General features: G+C 42.9%; 2 protein-coding genes across 4 annotated transcripts; both read right to left on the minus strand.

Annotated features, from left to right (window-relative positions):
* Positions 1-256: 256 nt before the first annotated feature.
* Positions 257-9,507, minus strand: LOC112214597 (actin-related protein 2). Of its 2 annotated transcripts, XM_024373472.2 has the most exons (10): positions 9,272-9,507; positions 5,018-5,099; positions 3,660-3,770; positions 3,235-3,393; positions 2,869-2,998; positions 2,552-2,688; positions 2,131-2,280; positions 1,757-1,902; positions 1,190-1,322; positions 257-1,029 (listed from the first exon to the last, which is right to left on the minus strand). In XM_024373472.2, exons 1-10 carry the CDS (start codon positions 9,280-9,282, stop codon positions 859-861), a joined length of 1,230 nt encoding a protein of 409 aa, XP_024229240.1. In that variant the 5' UTR covers positions 9,283-9,507; the 3' UTR covers positions 257-858. The 2 variants fall into 2 exon arrangements, with proteins under 2 accessions (XP_024229240.1, XP_024229243.1); XM_024373475.2 differs by lacking the exon at positions 5,018-5,099 and having other exon boundaries at positions 9,272-9,506.
* A 2,972-nt stretch (positions 9,508-12,479) lies between these two features.
* On the minus strand, positions 12,480-16,999 carry LOC112214955 (homeobox protein SIX6-like). Of its 2 annotated transcripts, none has more exons than XM_024373988.2 (3): positions 16,254-16,999; positions 13,328-13,491; positions 12,480-13,058 (listed from the first exon to the last, which is right to left on the minus strand). In XM_024373988.2, the coding sequence occupies exons 1-3, from the start codon at positions 16,659-16,661 to the stop codon at positions 12,845-12,847; spliced, it is 786 nt and encodes a 261-aa protein (XP_024229756.1). In that variant the 5' UTR covers positions 16,662-16,999; the 3' UTR covers positions 12,480-12,844. The 2 variants fall into 2 exon arrangements, with proteins under 2 accessions (XP_024229756.1, XP_024229755.1); XM_024373987.2 differs by having other exon boundaries at positions 16,239-16,999.
* Positions 17,000-25,588: the final 8,589 nt, after the last annotated feature.

Here is a 25,588-nt window from a genome sequence, read left to right on the forward strand (position 1 = left end):
GATGAAGTTATAATGCAGAGGGAATGTTACAAGTCCGAACTGGGAGACAGCTAATTACTATTCTTATATAGCAGACAGATTCTGGCAACCTCAAACCACCACGGTCACAAGATCTTTGACTAATCATATTCTCTACACTGTCAGAATAAACAAACATGGCTATTTTTCCAACTGTGTTTACACACATGATGGGTGACAGAGAATAAGTGATAACTGACATTCTTTAAAGACACAAAGATATAGTCCAACACTGAACGGCTATTCAGTCAAAGACCATAACATTCACTTTATTCCATTTGGCATTTAGATTAAAGTCAGTTGTATTTATTTTCATCTGCATTTGAAACAACATAACGAACCTCATCAAAAGGGTTCAATTTGACACAGTGAGAATTAAAATGGTAAAAATGTGAAACATTACAATTGTACAATTCTATTGTGTAATTGTACTGTGTAATTGTTGTACTGTATGCAATACAATATGTCAATTTGACAAGGAAAACATCTTGGAAAGTTGATCGTTACGAAGTGGAGAATGCTATTCTATGTCATGCTTTTTATAACAGAGATTTCTAATCGGAGCTAATGGCTGGCCCCTATGCATCCAGGAAAGCATGATCATTTCTCTATTACAGAATCACAGTTTTTAACACAGTATCATACACTCTTTCTTTTGTATTAAGTCTAGCTGACCCCGGCCCCCATTTTATCCAGTGTCGTGTTCATTAGAGCACAGCGTTTTCTTCCATTTGTGCCAAGTCAATACGACCGAGCACTTCTATCTATTGCTGCGCCCCAGCTTGTCCGGCACCCCCAGACCTCGTCTGTGTGAGACCCTACCTAACCCCTATTTCACCTTTATCTCACGCCTCCTCCCAGTTTGTCCAGAACCCTTAGGCCTTTCTCCAGGTACTCAGCCCGGCTCAGCCAGAAGGACTCCTTGTCCTTCATGATGTTAGCCAGCACTGCGCCACCCATGAACACCATGTGTTTACGCCGTGGAGGGTCCTCAATGCGGATCTTAAACTTCTGTACAGAGGGAGGAAAGTAACGGGAAAGGGGAGTGGGTCGAAAAATATGTGGTAAACTAAAATGAAGGAACACAACATATACACAGGTTTACTTATTGTAGTGTGTGTGTGTGTGTGTGTGTGTACAAGCGTTCGTGCATGTATGTGTGTGTGCTTACAGAGAGCTTCTCAGTGTCCCCCTGCAGCACCCTCTCCAGGTAGAGCTGTTTGATCTCTCTCTCCAGTCTGGAGGGAAGGCCGGGGTACATGGTGGTGCCTCCAGACAGCACAATGTGCTTGTAGAAGTCAGACCTTCCGGAGGGAGAGGCACATACAACATGGAATCAGACATAAACCATAACGTGTGCAAACAGTTCTCATTCATTTAACGGGTGGGTGAAGGAGATTGAGGTCATCTAGCTCCAGATGTATAATATTATGGCTTATATAATACATTTAATACAGCTACCAAACAACTACAATAAACTACACGTACACGTGTATGTAACAACAATATATAATGTGTGTAAACATATATATTACAACTATGTAACGACTATTGTGCAGATCTCTAACTTTAGCACGGGCCAACAGTGTATTGTACTGTACTGTATAGCTGACCTGATGCTATAGCCTAGCCTCCTCCCATACTTGTATGACATTAAAACACACAATAGAAAGGTTTACTACAACAGATAGAGTATGAGACAAGGCTAGCTAGCGGCGCAGGGTGGCGTATCGCTGACCTGAGATCTATGTCAGCAGCCTGGATGGTGTTGAACAGCAGCTCAGCCACGCCGGCTCCCTCTACATTGATGAGGTGAGGCTGGAAGAGGGCCTCAGGGGCCCCGAACCGCTCCCCTCCCACCATCACCTGACGACCGTCAGGGAGCTAGAACAGAGAGCGAGTAAGTGAATAATTACACATTCATACGTCTTTATTTTCTGAAGTATTTTATGACACATTTACAGTAGCTATGGGCATGGGGTAGAGAGATTTATATGAGGTTATCCTGGGTGTCCGATTGTTTCTGAGTTTTGCAACAAGCTAAAAGAGCATTGATCACATTCATAAGCATTCGCTCTAATTGACATGTGTGGATAGGGTTAGCTACAGTACTATGTATGACTCCACTAGCACGGTGGTCTCTGTGGCCAGTCTCTGCTCCTGTTCTATGTTGTATCCCACGTAGCATAGTTCCTCCTTCATCATGCGGACCGTCTCAAAGTCCGCCGACTGGTTGAAGACATAGCCGCGCAGCAACAGCAGCTGGGAGATGGGTCAGAGGTGGGGAAAAAAACAAAGGAGTCTTTTATATTCATCCCCAGAAAGTAATTTTCATTACAAAATAGTTCATGAGGAATGTGTAGTCCTATAGGCTATGTGTTTGCAAACATTTTGCATGATGATTGACACGAGGGGGAGAATTAACGTTGCCATATATCCGCTAAAGTTCATTTGGATGCGTCCCAGGTGATAGCCCAGGTAGTGTACTGCATAGGGAATAGGGTGCCATTTGGGACGCGGCCCTTGTACACACCTTGATGAGGTAGCGTGTGATGTCACGCCCTGCGATGTCCAGCCTGCGCGTGAGATGCGGGAGAGAGAAGCCCTCGTACACGGGGCAGATGTGGGTCACACCGTCACCCGAATCCACAACCACACCTGTTAGCAACCCTGGAGACAGGACAGGGCAGGACACACAGGGTCACGTAACAGACGGTATGATGGTGACCGACTGGGTTCAAACCTGCGCCCCCACAAGAATGTGTTATCCTGTTGAGCTAAAGTCTAGGCATTACTATATATATATATAAAACTGGGAGAGCCATTTCTTTGGGTCTCGTTTCCCCTTACCCTGGGCATAGAGTGTGAGCACGGCTTGGATAGCTACATAAATGCCGTGGAACTGGTAGGTCTCGAACATGACCTCAGCAATCTTCTCCCGGTTCTTAGTGGGGTTCATGGGCGGTTCCGTCAGCAGCACCTTGAATCAAATTCAACTGTATTGATCCCCACACAACATACACGGAGGGCAGAGGAATGTAAAAACAGTTTTTTTTACTTAAAGATGCAATCCTAAGGTTTTATGGAATGTCTAAAAAGTAATAGTCTAAAAAAACATTGGAAGTTTAACAGACTAAATGCACTTCATACCTAGGTCTCTCTTGCAATTAATTTGTGTTTTACCTCAATTAAACTAACCTATATACAATAACTGACCTTGCAGTCTGGGGGGCTGATATTGAGGCGCCCAGGGCCGAAGGTGTAGTCCCACAGGTGAAGCATGTCTTCCCAGGAGCGCACGATGCCGTTGTCCATGGGGTAGGACACCTCCAGCATGGAGCGACACTCACTGGCCTCATCACCCACCATCAAGTCCTAGGTTTAGGTTTGGGTGGTCACCAGGGGAGTTGGTTTGGATTTCTTTGATTATTCCAAAATATACAGAGGCTACAGACATGGAACTTTGAGATATTACCTCTATATTGTGATTGTCAGAGAGGGAGTTTACAGTCATGCACAATTAAAGGAGAATATGCTCAGCTGAGGAGCAATCGTGTTTGGAGAATAACTTTTCCCTTGACACATAAGAGTCGGTGTTTATCTTTAGGCTGGAAGTCAACTGCCTCCTTAATTAACCTCACCTTAATCTCGATGTTTCCGACCTTGGTGTTTGAACGAATGACGGGCCGACCCACCAACGCAGGGAAGATGTGCTCGGGGAAGTTGGAGCCAGCGAAGCCACACTTGACAAACTGCATGGAAACCAATTTGAAATAAACATTCTGTTGGTTGCACGTTCAATACACTTTCAACATGAGGTGAAGGACATACCAGTCTGCTGAAAAAGTCATACATTTTTGTGCATTGAGTGGAAACCAAAATATGACCAGAGAGAATGTGTCACGCCCTGGTCTAAGTATTTTGTGTTTTTCTTCATGTATTGGGTCAGGCCAGGGTGTGGCATGGGGTTTTTGTATTGTGGTGTGTTTTGTCTTGGGGTTTTGGTGTGTATGTATTGGGATTGTAGCTAGTGGGGTTATCTAGCAAAGTCTATGGCTGTCTGGAGTGGTTCTCAATCAGAGGCAGGTGTTTATCATTGTCTCTGATTGGGAACCATATTTAGGCAGCCATATTCTTTGAGTTTGTCATGGGTGATTGTCCTTAGTGTCCTTGTTCCTGTCTCTGTGGTTTCACCAGATAGGGCTGTTTCGGTTTTCGTTACGTTTCCACGTTTGTTGTTTTTTTGTAGTTTTTGTATTGATTTGTGTTTTACGTTTGTTGATTAAACATGGATCGCAATCTACACGCCGCATTTTGGTCCGACTCTCCTTCACCAAAAGAGAACCGTTACAGAATGTCACTCATGCTAAACTTCTGCAAAATGTTTTCAGTTCAACTTTAAAGGCTGATGCGTCAAACAACTGCATCAAGTCATCAATAAAAACAGTGTAAAATGCATCTTGAAATAGTAAATTATACATTCTATTTCTGTCTATTTACCTGTGTGCTTACAACACGCACAAAGAATCCTGTTGTTTTTACGGTAACTTATTGGCAGCCAGTTACCCGTAAATTACTGTCAAAAAAGGTACAAAAGGTACCAAAGCAACTCTTTGGAATTTACGGTAACATACAGTACCATTTTTACAGTAACTTACTGGTGACTGGCAGCCAGTAAGTTACTGTAAGAACAACAGGATGTTTTGTGTGTGTTGTAAGCACACAGGTAAATAGACAGCAATATAATGTATAATTTACTATTTCAAGATGCATTTTACACTGTTAATGTTGACTTGATACAGTTGTTTGACACATCAGCCTTTAAAGTTGAACTGAAAATATTTTGCAGAAGTTTAGCATGAGTGACATTCTCTCTGGTCACATTTTGGTTTCCACTCAATGCCCAAAAATGTATGACTTTTTCACATATTGGTATTTTTGTACAGTGTATTCTTTAAATGTCCTAACTTGTCTTTTTTGGCCAAGACACATTCCATACCCTGTAGATGTGCAATACATTCCAATCATTCCTGCGGGATGCCCCAACAGAGTTCATTGCGGCGCGGCCTGCATTCTTCATGCTGCAGGCATTCAGAAATATTGTATTAGAAACACCTCTGTTGCATTATTCACAAACTCTCAGCATTCGCAGCTTCGAGTTCGGTAGTCTACCTCTCCTCTCCTAGTTGGACATACGAGATCAAGTGTGCTATACGTGTGGTCTCAATTAAATAGAGTAGCCTGCCTACCCAGTAAAGCCCAAGGCCTTTTTTAGTCAAGTACTTCTAGTACGTTGAACTCAAAGTCAATGAAAAGTCATTATTACTTTAAATATTTGTGTTATTGACTAAAAACTAAATGAGAAGTCACATGAACTACATTTTTTTAAAGAAGCACTATGCAGAAATTGCTCTGCCATTTCCTGGTTGCTAAAATGTTTATAGTTCGCCTAATTTCAGTTTATGTGACAAAACAAGGAAGTATAGTGTAGAGAATCATTGTACCATCTAAACCAATGTGAAATATAATTTCCATAACCAAAAATATTGTATTTTCAGCTGTTTGAAGCTGATGTTCAAAACCGAAAGTAACATTGGGTGATTGATTGAGTAATCTTACGCTACACAAAGATACATAACTATACTTTTTCTAAACCAATCCAATCATTTAGTTATATTTGGTTGTTCCAGTTTAAACGGTTTAGTTAGTCTCCTCACACTGTTCCTAAATCTGGAACTCATTATGGTTGCAGGTGAATACAAATGTCTGTTGAATTCCCTAGCTATGGCTAGATTCCAATAGGAATCACACATCACTCTGCAAACCAGTCTAATCTGATTTGTAGGTAGGGTTGCAAAATGCTGTTACATTTCTCAGGTTATCTAGTAATCCCAGTTTGAAGATTCATGGAAATCCTTCAACCAGGATTTTTTTGCATACTTGCAGGCCTGATGTGTCCTGTAAACCATCAGTTTCCGGCAACTGTATTAAGGTAACGCTAGGCCTAAAAATAAGGCCTACAAATAAGGCCTTATGAGATATGTATTGTCATAAAGAGTTGAATTATAATGACAACACTTGACTAGGAACTCACTTGGTGAAGGCCACAGGACTGAAAATTAACGAATTCAACAACCATGTCTCTAACCAGGTTTCCATTCAACCTTTTTATCTGAGTAAAATGGGAAACGCTCATTTGTCCGTAAACTTTTCAAATGTCGACAAAACAAAATATGCTAGACATGATGGGAACTTTTTTTGCGCAAATATTGATATAATAACCATCATATCGAAGTAAATATGTCACGCGATGACAAAATGTGTGGTCCTCCCACTGCGACTAGGGAAAGCATGCAGTTTATTAGGTTACAGATGTAAATGATCATGAACTTCAGATAATCTCATCGTCTTGCACTCTGTTGATATAATGATCGACGCTTGGCTGCCGTTTGACAAATAAAAAGTATCGGTCTTTTGTCTATAATAATATCATCATGTAGCCTATACCTGCACTATAGGCTATATGCAAATTGTTGGCTAGAGCGCACGTGCCAATTCCAAAATGTAGTTATAACGCAACATTTTGGGAAAATATGATAGAAACCCATTTAACTTTGAATTTGTATTCGGTACATGGGAATTTAACGGCAAAATAAATGTTTATATGCACTACATCACTCACAGCCTTTTATATTCAACAAGTTAATTTGATGAAAACACATCTCAGGTGTGAAAATGGGCAAATTGTTTCTATGCAGATTTTCGAATATTCGCATGAAAATCTGTAGCCAATTGGATGGAAACCTAGTTTATGTCATGACCAAATACAGTCATCGGTGGTAACTCTACAATTCACTCGAAAAGGCAAGGCACGCTGGGAAAGTATATTGGAGCTGTGGTTTAGTGGGGGCTTCACCCCCCACCAAACATAAATTGATACAACTCAAATCTGGACCCTTTACAGGGTCAGAGTGACTCTATCGGTTTGACTAATGACTACAAAATCACTTTAAGTAACTGTATCCACTTAAGTGCAAGTGGTATCCTCCCCCCAAAATTGTAATGACAGCACATTGGGGTTTACAGTGTATGCATGGGCAGAGAATCACGTGGCAGTTATCTTTCCACGGAAATTGACTTAAATATTATTATGCTATAGTTTACTACAGTGTCTGTAAATAAATATTGATACTGGAAAGAAGTGGAGGGCGCCCAACAAGCGTGATTCGAGGTGCAGTCCAAAAATATGACCATCACTGAACAGGAATAGGCGCAACCTGCGTTTACCATGGTCAGCGAGCGTCGCGCTTTTTTCCTTTTCAATAGGCTAAATATGAATTACCCATTCATTTGTCTCTACCTACAAATAGTCCCACTCCTAAAAGGTAGGCTATATCGTATCTGCAAAACGTACTGTAGCTCAAGAGAAAGTGCAAGTGTCCGCGGTCATCATTCTTGCTGCTTCAAATTCGGTAGCCTTACATATCCTCTTGGACATGCGAGATCAGGTGCCGTATTGTCTCAATTAAAAAGAGTAGGCTATATATATGCATGGGCGGAGAAGCACGGGGCAGATAAATACAAATAAACTACATTTCTAAATATGATTTGGCTATAGTTTACTACATTGCCATGGAATAAAAATGCCTATTGATCACCAATATCTGTCTCTGTCTGAAAATCGTATCTCAAAAGTGTCCGCTCTCTCTCCAAGTATGCTCTCGTCAAACTACTGTACGTATAGCCTACTGGTTTATATAGCCCAGTAAAACCGATCGATAGTATAATATAATGGGCCACGTGATAATCTCTGGTAATTTAATCTAATCTATTTACTAGATTATTTCTTCGCATTTGTTTATTGCCTATTGGGCGCAAAATTGCTGGGACAATAGCTGCCAAACGAGCTGCGTCACACACCTAAAATAACATTGCGCGACTTAGGTTGGGTTCGGGGCCAGATCTTGCGGGAGCAGGTGGGAGTCGGACATAAAAACCAGAGAGAGTGGGCGGGAGCAGCATTAAAAACTGCGGTTGCGGGCGGGAGCGGGATTAAGAAATCAGTCCCGCCTAGACCTCTATTCCAATCAGTAGCACCAGCCGCAAGTGTGGAGGCTGGGCCAGTGAACTCTTGTGGCTCATAAATCTATGTTGTACCTCTACAGGACATGAAGTTTAAAGGGTCTTTCAATGTCCATTTGTTTCGTGCAGATGAACTCAAGAAGCAAGAAGCATGAGGAATTGAGAATAATCTCAGAAAGTATTGGGTTGTGTTCCTTCCTGGTTCCGGTCCAATAACAGCTCACTCCAACACATCACCACCATGTATGGCAGTTTGTGTGAATAAGAGGAGTCGGCTGTGACAAGTCCAGACAGATGTGCATTCATAACAGACCCACACCCCAACCTACTACCTGCGCAGAGAGCAGCATTCTACATAGGCTTCTACAACATCATACTTTTTTAGTGACTCTCTGTTACCTCATTTATGAATTAAATGTTGCAACTTTGTAGCAAGATACTAGAAAATAAGTTAACTGTGCTGTTATCAACACACAACACAGCATTTTGGGGGCCCTGAGTGAGATATGGTTGCAACTGTATAACATATTTCATGCAATTCTACTTGTTTTACCATGGGGCTGAGATACATTTTTGCAGTTTTAAAGTAAGTTTTCTGCAGTGCTACACATATTGCCATGGGGCTGAGGGAGATAATTTGTTTCAATTTCATATTCAAATTGCCTGCAATCCTACTAAGATACTTGTTTTCAGTTTTAAAGCTATTCTACCCATTTTGCCATGATGTGGAGAGAAATGTTTGCAGTTTTGCTGCAAATTTCCTGCAATTCTACACATTTTGCCATGACTTATTCCATATTAATGATATCTGAGTGAGAGTGACTAACAAAATCAGTGAGGGCCCCCTGGAGGTCTGGACCCCTGGGTCAGGATTCAGTCATGTTTCCTACAAGTTTGGATAACTGGCTAGACTAATTCACCAATCAGATTTTTTTTTTTTTTTTTTTTTTTGGGGGGGCTTCTAGCCAAATGGACAAATACAATTGATTAAGATATAGCGTCACACACCTATATTACTTCTTGCAGGTTGTTAAATTCCAATTATGCATACACTCATAATTCATTCCCAAATCCTAAATGAACATTCAATATTATAATTGTTTTACTCGGTGGGGTAGTGATAAAACTCTTAAAGTTATTAAAACAACGTTTTGTCGACATATTCACTCACCCCTGTGCCATTGTCGCAGACGACAACCTTTCTGCCCTCGCTGTCCATGTTCCACTAATGCTGAGTGAAGGTACCTCTATATATTCCCTCCCGTCTGGGCTCTCAACACAGGCTAGACCAATTAAGCAACACTTAATTTCTTTCTAAACACGGGGAAAGATTCTTGCAAAATGCAAAATACTAGGGACTGCAGCAAATTCTTCTTCCTTCAATAACGTGAAGTGTGGGCGGAGTCGAGACTAGCTGGGGTAGGAGAAAAGACAAGGGGGGGGGGCGTATGTGTCAATCTCACTGTCTAATTGTTGGTCACAAATCTACTCTGATTGTTCAATTATTAAAAAGTGAAGTCAGAGGATGATGCCGTCAAACCCAGCACACATGAGTCCTCCTCCCAAACAAACAAACAACCTATGGCTTCATCCTCTTGATCACTATCCAATATTCGCTCCTTTTCACCTTTAAACGCTCATGCCTCGTTCGTGCAGACCTCGACATCAGGTTTGGATCAACATTGTTTCATTTATTCCAAATTCATACACAACCAGACACATTTTTACAAAATACTTATTTTCCAATGCATACATCGCACAACAATGTATTGTTTGGTGATGTTAATGTGGGTATATTTATATAAAGATACAACAGTCATATATATGAACCAGGTCGTTATTCTGTCCTCAAAGGTTTATAGGCACATCAAGGAGTTGTGCTTCACGTTCACCCTTAGGCTACTTATCAATCTTGCTTTTATATTTTCGTAGTTTCAGTTCGTTCCTATCCCATTCACTCACTTACTGTTTTGCTCTGAAAGGCAACGCATGTATGAAGTACATCTCTAGAGAGAGCAGTGCAGAGGATTCCACACACTGAATAATGCCTCATACAACTGTCTAAAGAATATACCAGGTTGGAATAATATTATAATGGGGATGTTTTGGACACATCATCCAAAGCAGCTTAGTTATACAGTTGTTACATTGTCATAATAGAAGAAGAATGTTAAACTATCTAATCTAAATGCAAATGTGTGGTGATGACGTGGGATGTCTTTTCCATACATAACAACATTGTCTGGAGCCAAAGTCTATTTTGTCGTTCTGTTAGCTTTCGGGAACAGTAATGGTTTAGAACGGTGGCTAAATGGAAGTGAATCACAATTACAAGAGTTCCGTGTGGCTGTGATGCCCACAGAACTATGATACCCACGGAATGAAAGTAGACTGAGAATCTGTAGTTCCTTTTTAAGGCAGTGACGTCATAAGCAGTTCTGAGTTGACAGATGACTGCTCATGTTAGAAACCAACAGCCTACCGAAGGCATTGTTCATTGTAAGGGGCAAATTAAGAAACGGGATTAAAGCTAGTACTCAATGATAGACTACTAAAAAAATAGACTCCCTATGAGTTGAAACCGGTCAAAACATATGATATTATAATTCAGGTTCAGTATTTACTCTAACTCTAAGACTGTGACGATGTATATTATTTCTATAAATAATGTGCCTGAGAATAGTTATTGCTGTTATAGAATATGTTCTTACTCCTGACTGACTGACTACCCACGTTCCAGCCCAAATCTACAGGACAGAGAATTGTAGTTGGTACTTCTTTGTACAAGTCAGCAGCACACAGTCATAAAGTACTACAGTGGCTTGCGAAAGTATTCACCCCCCTTGGCATTTTTCCTATTTTGTTGCCTTACAACCTGGAATTAAAATTGATTTTGAGGGGGGGGGTTGTATCATTTCATTTACACCACTTTGAAGATGCAAAATATTTTTCATTGTGAAACAGACAAGAAATAAGACAAAAAAATGAAAACTTGAGCGTGCATAACTACCCCCCCCCCCACACACACACACACACACACACACAGAAAAGAAAACAATACTTTGTAGAGGCACCTTTTGCAGCAATTACTGCTGCAAGTCTCTTGGGGTATGTCTCTATAAGCTTGGCACATCTAACCACCGGGATTTTTGCCCATTGTTCAAGGCAAAACTGCTCCAGCTCCTTCAAGTTGGATGGGATCCGCTGGTGTACAGCAATCTTTAAGTAATATGACAGATTCTCAATTGGATTGAGGTCTGAGCTTTGACTAGGCCATTCCAATACATTTAAATGTTTCCCCTTGAACCACTCGAGTGTTGCTTCAGCAGTATGCTTAGGGTCCTTGTCCTGCTGGAAGGTGAAAAATCTATGGAAGACCGAAACAGGTTTCCCTCAAGAATTTCCCTGTATTTAGCGCCATTCTTCAATTCTGACCAGTTTCCCAATCCATGCCGATGAACATGCCGTGGTGTTCTCTGGGTGATGAGAGGTGTTGGGTCTGCCCCAGACATAGTGTTTTCCTTGATGGCCAAAAAGCTCAATTTTAGTCTCATCTGACCAGAGTACCTTCTTCCATATGTTTGGGGAGTCTCCCACATGCCTTTTGGCGAGCACCAAACGGGTTTGCTTATTTTCTTCTTTAAGCAATTGCTTTTTTTCTGACCACTCTTCCGTAAAGCCCAGCTCTGTGGAGTATACGGCTTAAAGTTGTCCTATGGACAGATACACCAATCTCCACGGTGGAGCTTTGCATATCTTTGGTCTCTTTGTTGCCTCTCTGATTAATGCCATCCTTGCCTTGTCCGTGAGTTTTGGTGGGCAGCCCTCTCTTGGCAGGTTTGTTGTGGTGCCAAATTATTTCAGTTTTTTAATAATGTATTAGTGGTGCCAGATTCTTTCCGTTTTTTAATAATGGATTAATGGTGCTCAGTGGGATGTTCAAAGTTTTGGATATTTTTTATAACCCAACCCTGATCTGTACTTCTCCACAACTTTGGCCCTGACCTGTTTGGAGAGCTCCTTGGTCTTCATGGTGCCGCTTGCTTGGTGGTGCCCCTTGCTTAGTGGTGTTGCAGACTCTGGGGCCTTTCAGAACAGGTGTATATATACACTGAGATAATGTGACAGATCATGTGACACTTAGATTGCACACAGTTAGACTTTATTTAACTAATTATGTGACTTCTGAAGGTAATTGGTTGCACAAGATCTTATTTATGGGCTTCATAGCAAAGGGGGTGAACACATATGCACGCACCACTTGTCAATTTTTTAGAATTCTTTGAAACAAGTAATTTTTTTCATTTCACTTCACCAATTTGGACTATTTTGTGTATGTCCATTACAAGAAATCCAAATAAAAATCAATTTAAATTACAGGTTGTAATGCAACAAAATAGGAAAAACGCCAAGGGGAGTGAATACTTTTGCAAGGCACTGTAAATAACCGTGTACCTCACAGTCGTGTGCGATGGTGCATTTTAAGTGCATGTGTTTGTGAATGGTCCAATTCCCAACCCCCCACCCCTCCCCATTCTTCCACTAGCAACCACATCAAGTGTCCATATCGAGTCTTTTGTCAATGTGTTCAATCCCAACTCACAGACAGATAGTACTTCTACAGTGTCTATATTGTCTCTATATCTGTGGGGCCGGGGCTTCCTGGCTGAAAACCAATAATAGCATCTCCCTTGAGGACTCAACCAATTAGAGCCTCTCTCCAGCTGCACTCAATGACCCGACCTCATGATTCAAACTCGCTGTCGCTGCTGACGGAGATGTCGGGGGTGAAGGCTCCGGTGCCCCGAGGGTCGGTGCCAGTGCTGCAGTCGCTGGCCTCGGGGCTGCCCGGGTGACAGGGGGAGGCAGTCAGCAGGCGGGGGTGGTGGGAGTGGCGCTCCTGGACAGAACCCTCAGGGGAGCATCCGGAAGGCAGGTGGGTGGGGTCCTGTTGCAGTCTGGGAACAGGGAGAAGGAGATTGTGAAGTTAGTTTTAGAGACACATGGTTGGTTGAAGTGTTACCTAAGTGGTACACTCTGTGACTAATCGTAGTGCTTTTATCTTGAGGTAAAACAATAATCAATTGGCTCACACTCAAAAAGCAGTCTTTTGATAAATTGCTTAATTTTTCAGTTTAGAATTTAGAACATCTTCAACAAGACACAGAAAGTCAAAGTTTCCAGCTGAGTAACCTCCTCTCTTGCCTTGACTTGAGTCTTGACGTACCTGTTCTTTGCCGACGCGGCCCTGTCTCTCTGGCGTCGGTTCTTGAACCAGTTGCCGACCTGTGTAGGCGTGAGTCCCGTGGCCTGGGCCAGGTGCCGTTTCCTGGATGGGTTTGGGTAGGGGTCCTGGAGGTACCACTCCCTGAGCAGGCTACGAGTTCTCTCCTTGGAGACATAAAGGACACAACAATGGTCAGTTCCCTGGTTCATGTAACCAACAGTGTTCCTAATAATCTATATCTTTCACAATCAGATATGACATATGCAGCATATGGGTGTGATATTTTTCATTAGGCTACTCCATTGATATTGTTAAGAGAAGATTTCCTGCAGGAGACCTAAGCCATGCTGAAAATAATCGTATTAAATTGGATTTAAGGGATAATAATTATAATCTACATTATCAACATAAATATGTTATACTGTATATTGGCTCAGGATAAAAGGGCTTAGTACTGGAGAGAGGGCTAGATGCCTTACGATTAGTAGAGGTTTATACTTTGTGGGGCAGCAAGATGATTTGCCTGCAGTATCTGACTCTACCACAAGAGGGGGATGTAACGGGGGAGTTGGGACATTACCTAAACTCCACTGACCTACTGTATGATCTATAGCAAAAGTCAGTGCTCAGCCTTAGACCCTTCACCTAATGGTCTTGCACAGACTTTACCCATTCAATATTGTCAACAACATCCTGGGCCAGAGAGTGACACACGGGGCCTTATGTTGTTTTTGTGGAAATGTGACTTGCTCAACGCGTGTATCTGCCCAGCGTTAAGTCTAGGACTACTCAGTCCGTCACAATCTTTTTTTTGTTGTGCTGTGTGTAGCTACTGTATCTTCTAAAATGACCTATTCCTTGCCCTGATGCAAGTGATTTCATATGCATTTAGTAGTGATTTTGTTGGTTGAAGTGCATTTCGAAGCAACCAAAATCCTGCAATGGTTAACAGGAATAGGGATGCCTTATGCATGTGTTTTGTTGTTTTCTAAAGATAACTGATGATGTCTATACTGACATCCAAAAGGTTAAAACACTGTTAAGCCCAACATTTCCCCCTAGACCTAATGATTGTCAGCTTGGTTCCACAGACCTTTGCGTTGGAGTGATGTTGACTGCGACAGTAACCTGGGCGTGATCCAAAACGGAATATCTCTCTGTTTCACTTCAATAGTGAAAGGTTCCGGTATTCACTGGAATCGGCTCCTAAGCAAATATCAAAGACACTGGCCATCCAGCACCAAGGAGAGTGGTGCTTTTTTTTTTTAAAGTTTGTTTTGTGTTGTATTATCGTTGCCCCGTCCTCTGTTATTTGTGTAACCAAGTGTAGCCTAGTAGCTAGGTCTACTGTGTAGCATAACCTACAATGTTTATGTCTGTTCTTTTTCTGAACCACTCCAAAAATAAGTTCCTTTGCAGCAAAATAAAGCTATTCTATTCTATCCCAGGCTAGGTGATTGCTCACTGCTGTTTAGTTGGTGGAAACTCCAGAGTAAAAGGGAGCTTGGCTTATACCGCCACGGGTGGTCTCTGACACGCAAAGTTTATACAGTAGCAAACTGACTCCCTCTGTGACTGCATCCCAAATGGCACCCTATTCCCAATGTAGTCACTACTTTTGACCAGGGCCCATGGAGCTTGGGTCAAAAGTAGTGCACTATATAGGGAATAGAGTGCCAGTTGGGACACAAACACATGCACTATAGCCTACAGCCCATAGCAGCACAGTCCCCATTCAACGTGCTCTTATGGAGCTCTTTAACCACAGGATTACTGCAGGTTGAAGTGGCCTGAAATCTAGACCTGTTTTGTGCTAACACTTCCCCTCCTTGTACTCTGTGTCACATGAGGAATGGATTGTTGTCACAAAAAGATTGTTACCCAGGCTAAGGTTGAAGAGCAGAAGCATCTCTTCTCACCTATGTCATTTACATGCTGAGATGTAGATGTTTTTTTTTTTTTTCAAATGAAAATACCTTAAAAAACATATATATATCTTGTGTAGCCTATTGAGTCTTGATTTGGCTGACATTGCTTGTTTCTTGGCTATAACACTTATGTGCTTGTTTTTATGTTTTGTGAATCCACACAAAGACGCTAATGCAAATTGCCAGTGGTTCAGCAGAGAGACTGTAGATAATCATGTATTGGTTTGTCCCTCAGTAAAGGAAGTGACATGTGCAGCCACATTACTACAGACAAGATATGTCCTGTTTGAAACTTTGCCATTGAACTTTGCCATCAAACTCAAAGCAGTGAATGGTAGAAAGTGAAACACCATAACATGACACATTAGAACATCATTTAACAGGATCTCTGTGGGAAACACCATTGCATTCATTTGTTTCTCTATAGAAATAGCCTACGGCCTCTTATGTGAAAATCTTTTACTATGTCTAACCTAACCTTGCAGGAGGGTATTGACCTCCTATTATCTATAGTCTGAGTTAACAGAGATCAGGACTGGAGAAAAAGAGAGAACCCTTGTCAGTGACTCAGTATCATTAGCAACTGAAGCGCTCAGGAACTATTGGGGACTTGATATGCCAAGGTGCCATAATGAGACCATCTGAAGTTATTTCAGATTTTTTGTTTTATTTAATTAACCTTTATTTAACTAGGCAAGTTAGTTAAGAACAAATTCTTATTTACACTGATGGCCAAGGAACAGTGGGTTAACTGCCTTGTTCAGGGCAGAATGACAGATGTTTCAGTATAAGAATTTCAAAATGTTTTACAAATTTACAATTAACAGTGAGTCAGCCCAGTAGGCTATATACATTATAGGTTACAGCCAGATATTAGTTACGGGTTTCGTTCATTTCTAATTTATAGCCAGTTAGTGTATATAGGCATGTATGCATGATGAAGGTGCGTAACTATAGGTATGGTGCGAAAGAATCATACTTACAGCTTGGTGTCTCACCTTAAAGCAGTGCGTCTTCTGCTCGCCGTCCCAGATGGTGCGAGGCAGTGGGAACTTCTTCCGGATACGGTACTTCTCCACCGGTCCCAGGGGACGGCCCCGGAGCCGCTCTGCCTCGCGGTAATGCGCGTCCAGCCACAGATCTTGGAGTTTGGCGTGAGACTCGCGTGTAAAGCGGTGGCTCTGGAGGATCTGGTAAAGCGCCTCGAAGTTTCCTCCGTGGAAGGCGACCAGCGCCCGGGCGCGCATCACTGACTCGTGGCGGTTGAGAGCCTCCCCGGCGGAGCCAGGGACAGCATCAGGCAGGGACCATAAGAACCGCCCCAGGCGCTCGATGTCGCCGGTCTCCTCGAGGTTCTCGCACACCCGAGCCACTTGTTCCGGGGTGAACATAGGCAAAGGGAACATCTTTCCCCTTTTTCGTTCTTCTCAGACTTTGTCAACAAATAAAATAGTCTATATTATCATATATCTAAAAAAATAAATGTTGGTTCAGCTAAATGGACATAGCCAATGGTCATATCATTCCAATTGTCTGGTGCGTGAAGTGTCCTTTTACGCACCACGTCCCAGTGAGCCTCCCAGTGATGCGGATGTTTAGTTGAATCAAATATAGTTTTGTAGTAAAAATAAATCTGATTGGCAGCGAGTTCCTTATGTAAGTTGTTTCTCCTGTCTTTTCCCGGTATTGGCAAGCTATGCTATATGTGACAACTGTCGCGTCGGAGCCAGGCACTTCCTGGAGTTCTGTCGGTTCTAGTAGGCTAAAGAAAGAACGCCAGGAGTCGACCTGTATTTATAGATAGAAACAATTAGCATCTTTGTAGATGTTTTGAGAGGGATTATGCGCCTCACAGTCATTAGCCACTTAGCGGGGGGTAATGTGTATAGAGGTGACAGCCTGATCAGATTGTTTGTTTTAGCCGAGGGATACATTGACTGTCAGGATGATTGGGAAGCTAACAACAAGGATATTTAATTGGTCTGATCTGCATGGTTGACCGGGCGGGGGAAATCCAACACAGGCCAAAGGACAGGGAGGAGGATGTGGAGAAGAGAAGAGAGGAGGAAAATGTGTGTAATCAAGCGGTTTTTTTTTTACCTATTAGGCCTGGTTGGTATTTACTAGAAAGATAATTCACCTAAATAGAATGAAGTGATACATAATCAATAACTTTTCTATAACCAATCACTTGATAATTGGAATAGTAGAATAGTGACATATTATTGTTGTGTTTATAATAATGTGATAAAATGGTTGGTTTAAAAACATCTATATTTGACTCGTACGTATAGTTTTAGTTTACGGTTTGTCAACAAATGATTATAGGTCTTCTTCGGTAAATTGTGCATATATATTTTAGATAGGCCTAACCCAAACCGAAGTAATTGTATTCGGATATGTTTTTTTGTTTGTTGTTGTTTTTTAATCCTGGTGAATGGATGCACCCTGGCTCATAACATGTCTGGGTTATAGATGACAGACCGCTTCACAGCTATAGTGTATGCTCTGATTTGAATGCGGTTTGAATCTGAGCGCCAGAGCTACCGCGCTAAAGCCTTGGCAATCTGTATCTGTATCACCTACGCGGCGGCCGCTTCCATTTGCCCACGGCGAAATCTCCCGAGATGCATGTTTGGCAAAGCTGCTAGGCATCCTCTCAACGCTCCCGGCAAAAGTAATCGCCTTTTAATTAAAGTGGACACTCATACAGTAGACCTATCCTCCTCCACCCCGGTCCGTCCCCGGGTCAGGATAGTTTTTTTTAAACGTCTCTGGGGGCAGGGTGATGGACGGCAGTGTTACTCGGGGACACTGTATTATATGATCCTGCTTCATGGGTTCAATCCCTTTCTGATTTTATTAATCCGTCTTTAGGGGACACATTTTTTATTAATCCGGTTTAGAATAAGCATCTGTCCACGATTGCGGTACAACAAGCACACATAATAAACTATATTATATGAGTATAGGCTATAGGGAATTGATTTATGCTCTGGGTCTTTAGGCACATTGCATATTATTTTTCAATTATTCATAATTGTATTTATTAGGCTACTGTTTTGTTTAGGGGAATAACGTTAATACGTTTGTGTATGGTGGTGGAGGTGGGTTGGGGTCAGTTCAGGAAAATCCTATTTGAAAATAAACGTTTTTTTTTTATTCTGGAATTGGAATTTCATTTAGTCTCCAGAATTGATGGAATTGAAATGGAATTGACAGTAACCCTGGACAGTTTACATCCATAGTCTCTAGACTACAGAACCACATCAATGTGTGCCAATCCCATGCAAAGAAAGGGTCATGGTTTAGAAACAGGTCAAGTGGTTTAGTCTTGTCCAACAATCTTTCTACAAAACACAAATATGCGTTTACCAGACAATACAGGCTAAGCTGGAGACCTTCATTTAATTGACTACAGACACACTACATGACCAACAGTAGGTGGACACCTCCTCATCTAACATCTCATTCCAAAATCATGGGCATTAATATGGAGGTGGTCCCCCTTTTGCTGCTATAACAGCCTCCATTCTTCTGGGAAGGCTTTCCAGTAGATTTTGGAACATTGCTGCAGGGACTTGCTTCCATGCAGCCACAAGAGCATAAGTGAGGTCGGGCACTGATGTTGGGCAATTAGGCCTGGCTTGCCTGGCTTGTGTTCCAATTCATCACAAAGGTGTTAGATGAGGTTGAGGTCAGGGCTTTGTGCAAGCAAGTCAAGTTCTTCCACATTGATCTTGACAAACCATTTCTGTGTGGACTTCACTTTGTGCATGGTGGCATTGTCATGCTGAAACAGGAAAGGCCCTTCCCCAATCTGTTGCCACAAAGTTGGAAGCACAGAATCATCTAGAATGTTATTGTATGCTGTAGCATTAAGATGTACCTTCACTGGAACTAAGGAGCAAGCCTGAACTATGAAAAATAGCCCCAGACCATTATTTCTCCTCCACCAAACTTTACATTTGGCACTATGCAGTCGGGCAGGTTGCGTTCTCCTGACATTCGCCAAACCCAGATTCGTCCATCAGACTGCCAGATGGTGAAGCATGATTCATCACTCCAGAAATGCGTTTCCACTGCTCCAGAGTCCAATGGCGGCAAGCTTTACACCACCCCAGCCGACGCTTGGCATTGCCCATGGTGATCTTAGGCTTGTGTGCGGCTTCTCGAGCATGGAAACCCGTTTCATGAAGCTCCCAACGAACAGTGATTGTTCTGACGTTGCTTCCAGAGGCAGTTTAGAACTCGGTAGTGAGTGTTGCAACTGAGGACAGACTATTTTTAGCACTACGCACTTTAGCACCGCTTCAGCACTCACGGGTCCCGTTCTATGGGCTTGTGTGGCCTACCACTTCGCGGCTGAGCCGTTGTTGCATCCTTTGATGGTGTCACGTTGAAAGTCACTGAGCTCTTCAGTAAGGCCATTCTACTGCCAATGTTTGTCTATGGAGATTGCATGGCTGTGTACTCTATTTTAATCACCTGTCAGCAACGGGTGTGGCTGAAATAGCCGAATCCACTAAGTTGAAGGGCCGTCTACATACTTTTGGCCATGAGGTGTAAGATGTAATGTTCTAAGCCAGATGTAAATGACCAAATACACTCAAAACCAAGACATATATAAACAAAGCTAGATTTAATTTGTAATAATGTAGGCGAGGGTCTGGAAGTAAGTTCAGGGAGTGATTGTTTTAATAAATAAATGATAAACTATCAAAATAGAGAAAGTCGCACACTCCATGTATAATCTCCCAGCAATTTAATGGGTATTTCAAATCAAATCAAATCAAATTTTATTTGTCACATACACATGGTTAGCAGATGTTAATGCGAGTGTAGCGAAATGCTTGTGCTTCTAGTTCCGACAATGTAGTAATAACGAGCAAGTAATCTAACTAACAATTCCAAAAAAAACTACTGTCATACACAGTGTAAGGGGATAAAGAATATGTACATAGGGATATATGAATGAGTGATGGTACAGAGCAGCATAGGCAAGATACAGTAGATGATATCGAGTACAATATATACATATGAGATAAGTATGTAAACCAAGTGGCATAGTTAAGTGGCTAGTGATACATGTATTACATAAGGATGCAGTCGATGATATAGAGTACAGTATCAACGTATGCATATGAGATGAACAATGTAGGGTAAGTAACATTATATAAGGTAGCATTGTTTAAAGTGGCTAGTGATATATTTACATCATTTCCCATCAATTCCCATGATTAAAGTGGCTGGAGTAGAGTCAGTGTCATTGACAGTGTGTTGGCAGTAGCCACTCAATGTTAGTGGTGGCTGTTTAACAGTCTGATGGCCTTGAGATAGAAGCTGTTTTTCAGTCTCTCGGTCCCAGCTTTGATGCACCTGTACTGACCTCGCCTTCTGGATGGCAGCGGGGTGAACAGGCAGTGGCTCGGGTGGTTGATGTCCTTGATGATCTTTGTGGCCTTCCTGTAGCATCGGGTGGTGTAGGTGTCCTGGAGGGCAGGTAGTTTGCCCCCGGTGATGCGTTGTGCAGACCTCACTACCCTCTGGAGAGCCTTACGGTTGAGGGCGGTGCAGTTGCCATACCAGGCGGTGATACAGCCCGCCAGGATGCTCTCGATTGTGCATCTGTAGAAGTTTGTGGGTGCTTTTGGTGACAAGCCAAATTTCTTCAGCCTCCTGAGGTTGAAGAGGCGCTGCTGCGCCTTCCTCACGATGCTGTCTGTGTGAGTGGACCAATTCAGTTTGTCTGTGATGTGTATGCCGAGGAACTTAAAACTTGCTACCCTCTCCACTACTGTTCCATCGATGTGGATGGGGGGTGTTCCCTCTGCTGTTTCCTGAAGTCCACAATCATCTCCTTAGTTTTGTTGACGTTGAGTGTGAGGTTATTTTCCTGACACCACACTCCGAGGGCCCTCACCTCCTCCCTGTAGGCCGTCTCGTCGTTGTTGGTAATCAAGCCTACCACTGTTGTGTCGTCCGCAAACTTGATGATTGAGTTGGAGGCGTGCATGGCCACGCAGTCGTGGGTGAACAGGGAGTACAGGAGAGGGCTCAGAACGCACCCTTGTGGGGCCCCAGTGTTGAGGATCAGCGGGGAGGAGATGTTGTTGCCTACCCTCACCACCTGGGGGCGGCCCGTCAGGAAGTCCAGTACCCAGTTGCACAGGGCGGGGTCGAGACCCAGGGTCTCGAGCTTGATGACGAGCTTGGAGGGTACTATGGTGTTGAATGCCGAGCTGTAGTCGATGAACAGCATTCTCACATAGGTATTCCTCTTGTCCAGATGGGTTAGGGCAGTGTGCAGTGTGGTTGAGATTGCATCGTCTGTGGACCTATTTGGGCGGTAAGCAAATTGGAGTGGGTCAAGGGTGTCAGGTAGGGTGGAGGTGATATGGTCCTTGACTAGTCTCTCAAAGCACTTCATGATGACGGATGTGAGTGCTACGGGGGCGGTAGTCGTTTAGCTCAGTTACCTTAGCTTTCTTGGGAACAGGAACAATGGTGGCCCTCTTGAAGCATGTGGGAACAGCAGACTGGTATAGGGATTGATTGAATATGTCCGTAAACACACCGGCCAGCTGGTCTGCGCATGCTCTGAGGGCGCGGCTGGGGATGCCGTCTGGGCCTGCAGCCTTGCGAGGGTTAACACGTTTAAATGTCTTACTCACTTCGGCTGCAGTGAAGGAGAGACCGCATGTTTCCGTTGCAGGCCGTGTCAGTGGCACTGTATTGCCCTCAAAGCGGGCAAAAAAGTTATTTAGTCTGCCTGGGAGCAAGACATCCTGGTCCGTGACTGGGCTGGGTTTCTTCCTGTAGTCCGTGATTGATTGTAGACCCTGCCACATACCTCTTGTGTCTGAGCCGTTGAATTGAGATTCTACTTTGTCTCTGTACTGGCGCTTAGCTTGTTTGATAGCCTTGCGGAGGGAATAGCTGCACTGTTTGTATTCAGTCATGTTACCAGACACCTTGCCCTGATTAAAAGCAGTGGTTCGTGCCTTCAGTTTCACACGAATGCTGCCATCAAACCACGGTTTCTGGTTAGGGAATGTTTTAATCGTTGCTATGGGAACGACATCTTCAACGCACGTTCTAATGAACTCGCACACCGTATCAGCGTATTCGTCAATGTTGTTGTCTGACGCAATACGAAACATCTCCCAGTCCACGTGATGGAAGCAGTCTTGGAGTGTGGAGTCAGCTTGGTCGGACCAGCGTTGGACAGACCTCAGCGTGGGAGCTTCTTGTTTTAGTTTCTGTCTGTAGGCAGGGATCAACAAAATGGAGTCGTGGTCAGCTTTTCCGAAAGGGGGCGGGGCAGGGCCTTATATGCGTCGCGGAAGTTAGAGTAACAATGATCCAGGGTCTTTCCACCCCTGGTTGCACAATCGATATGCTGATAAAATTTAGGGAGTCTTGTTTTCAGATTAGCCTTGTTAAAATCCCCAGCTACAATGAATGCAGCCTCCGGATAAATCGTTTCCAGTTTGCAGAGAGTTAAATAAAGTTCGTTCAGAGCCATCGATGTGTCTGCTTGGGGGGATATATACGGCTGTGATTATAATCGAAGAGAATTCTCTTGGTAGATAATGCGGTCTACATTTGATTGTGAGGAATTCTAAATCAGGTGAACAGAAGGATTTGAGTTCCTGTATGTTTCTTTCATCACACCATGTCACGTTGGCCATATGACATACGCCCCCGCCCGTCTTCTTACCAGAAAGATGTTTGTTTCTGTCGGCGCGATGCGTGGAGAAACCCGCTGGCTGCACCGCTTCGGATTGCGTCTCTCCAGTTAGCCATGTTTCCGTGAAGCAAAGAACGTTACAGTCTCTGATGTCCCTCTGGAATGCTACCCTTGCTCGGATTTCATCAACCTTGTTGTCAAGAGACTGGACATTGTCAAGAAGAATGCTAGGGAGTGGTGCACGATGTGCCCGTCTCCGGAGTCTGACCAGAAGACCGCTTCGTTTCCCTCTTTTTCTGAGTCGTTTTTTTTTTTTTTTTGGTCGCTGCATGTGATCCACTCGGTTACACTGGTTGTAAGGCAGAACACAGGATCCGCATCGCGAAAAACATATTCTTGGTCGTACTGATGGTGAGTTGACGCTGATCTTATATTCAGTAGTTCTTCTCGGCTGTATGTAAAGAAACCTAAGATGACCTGGGGTACTAGTGTAAGAAATAACACGTAAAAAAACAAAAAACTGCATAGTTTCCTAGGAACGCGAAGCGAGGCGGCCATCTCTGTCGGCGCCGGAAGTTCTCCCTGCCAACGTTTCGACATCACTGTGCCTTCCTCAGGGATAAATAAATTAAACAAAGTACAAAACAAGAAACACGAACTACGCACAGACAAGAAACAAGAAACAATGACGCCTGGGGAAGGAACCAAGGTGATGGAGTCCAGGTTAGTGTCATGAGGCGCAGGTGCGCGAGACGATGGTGACAGGTGTGCGGGATAATCAGCAGTCTGATGACCAAGAGGCCGGGGAGGGAGTATACCTGACAATATTATTATTTATTTCAACAACTGTATACCTTCTGTGCAGAATACATGTTCAATGGATACATTTCTTTGTCACAAAAAGGCAAATGGAAACTAAAGTAGCTTGTGAAAGTAACAATATAAGCCTAGGCAAGATCATTTTAAACAAAATTCTGCCAAGTTCACGAGGCCCCCCGATGATGTGATGCTCTTGGTAATGGCCTGAGTTGCCTAATGGTGAGTCCGCCAGTGTGTACAGGAACATTGATATTTGAAATGTTTTTATACATTATATCCTTGTAAAAATATTCATTTTAACTTCAATATTATTATTATTTTTAAATTACTCTACTAACACAATTGTAATGCTCGTCATGGGTGGAAGAAGAAGAGGACCAATGCGCAGCGTGGTAAGTGTTCGTATTCTTTAATGAAACAACTGAACACTGGAAAAAACGACAAACGAACAGTCCTGTACGGTGAAGAAAAACACAGAACAGAAAATAATCACCCACAACTCAAGGGTGAAAACAGGCTGCCTCTAAGTATGGTTCTCAATCAGGGACAACGATAAACAGCTGCCTCTGATTGAGAACCATACCAGGCCAAACACAGAAATACCAAATCATAGAAAAAAGAACAGACTGCCCACCCAACTCACGCCCTGACCATACTAAAACAAAGACATCACAAAGGAACTAAGGTCAGAACGTGACAACAATGTATAAAAAACTGTAACAAAATTCTTATTTTTCAAATGGAAGTAAATCCAAACAGTCCATAGCTCGAGACAAAGGTATAGATTCCCTGTACAAACAGTGGGCAGAGGATGATAGCCCATCTAGATTATCAGGGCAGTGGGGTGCAATGTGTGTGTGCCTATGTGTGTGTCTGTCGGAAGGGAGGGAGGGATTGTACTGTGTGTGTGCAAGTGTCTGTTCACACAGCCAGTATAGAGGAGCACAGAAGGGGGGAGAAATTAGATGAGCCGGGGGAAGATCATACCTTATAGTTAATCTGATGCTGTTAGGTTTTAGACACTTCTCGCGTTTGAATGCACACTTGTACACACACTTTGCTTAAACATATTCACACACACACACACACACACACACCCCTCTACCCCCTTCCAAATCCCACCAATCTGTTAACACTTTGAGAGCAGACTGAGTGAGATTACCAATCTTCTTAATCATAGATGGAGATGGGATGAGGAGATTATGATGGTGTGTGCCAGTCAGTATCAGTGTGTGAGGGGTGTTTAAACTGTATTGATTTATTGAATACCGCACATCCTTATAGAGGCATCGTTTTGATATGATACAACACGATAGCGTGTCAATAAAGCCTGCTGAAGTTTATATTCCTGGCTGTGTTGTCAAAATTGCACTCTTGCAAGCTTTTGCAAGGAAAGTTTACAAGCTGAACCAAACACATAGTGTTTAACACATGACCACTGAAGAGTGGTCATCAACCTTGTAGCAACATTTCCCATCTATTTGTCCTGATCATTTTTTTGTTACCAGAGTTATATAGTTACATACTTTTGTGTTCTAATTAATTCTGTGACCATATGCACATATCTAGCCCTCATTCCCCTCTTCCCCTCCCCTCCCTGCACCTCTTCCCCTTTCTGGACAAAACAAGGCCTACATCCCAAATGGCTCCCTATTCCCTATAGTGCCTATGGGCCCGGGTCAAAAGTAGTGCACCACAGGAAATATTGGGTTCCATTTGGGACGCAGGCCAGGACATGACGGTGGAGGTGGAACCCCACTTGGCATAATTAATTAGACTTAAACAAGAAGTCGCCTGCTTAAAAATGAGCTGTTGATTTTG

The sequence above is a fragment of the Oncorhynchus tshawytscha genome, linkage group LG09 (assembly GCF_018296145.1).
Source record: "Oncorhynchus tshawytscha isolate Ot180627B linkage group LG09, Otsh_v2.0, whole genome shotgun sequence".
In the NCBI taxonomy this organism is placed as follows: Eukaryota; Metazoa; Chordata; class Actinopteri; order Salmoniformes; family Salmonidae; genus Oncorhynchus; species Oncorhynchus tshawytscha.

Coding starts and splice junctions, on each gene's coding strand:
- LOC112214597 (XM_024373472.2), bottom strand. Junction 2,999..3,234: donor TCAGCCCCCCAGACTGCAAG/GTCAGTTATTGT, acceptor ATTTGATTCAAG/GTGCTGCTGACGGAACCGCC. Junction 1,323..1,756: donor GCTGCTGACATAGATCTCAG/GTCAGCGATACG, acceptor TCCCTCCGGAAG/GTCTGACTTCTACAAGCACA.
- LOC112214955 (XM_024373987.2), bottom strand. CDS start 16,661: ATGTTCCCTTTGCCTATGTTCACCCCGGAACAAGTGGCTCGGGTGTGC. Junction 13,492..16,238: donor TTAAGGTGAGACACCAAGCT/GTAAGTATGATT, acceptor TATGTCTCCAAG/GAGAGAACTCGTAGCCTGCT. Junction 13,059..13,327: donor GCCGCGTCGGCAAAGAACAG/GTACGTCAAGAC, acceptor CCCTGTTCCCAG/ACTGCAACAGGACCCCACCC.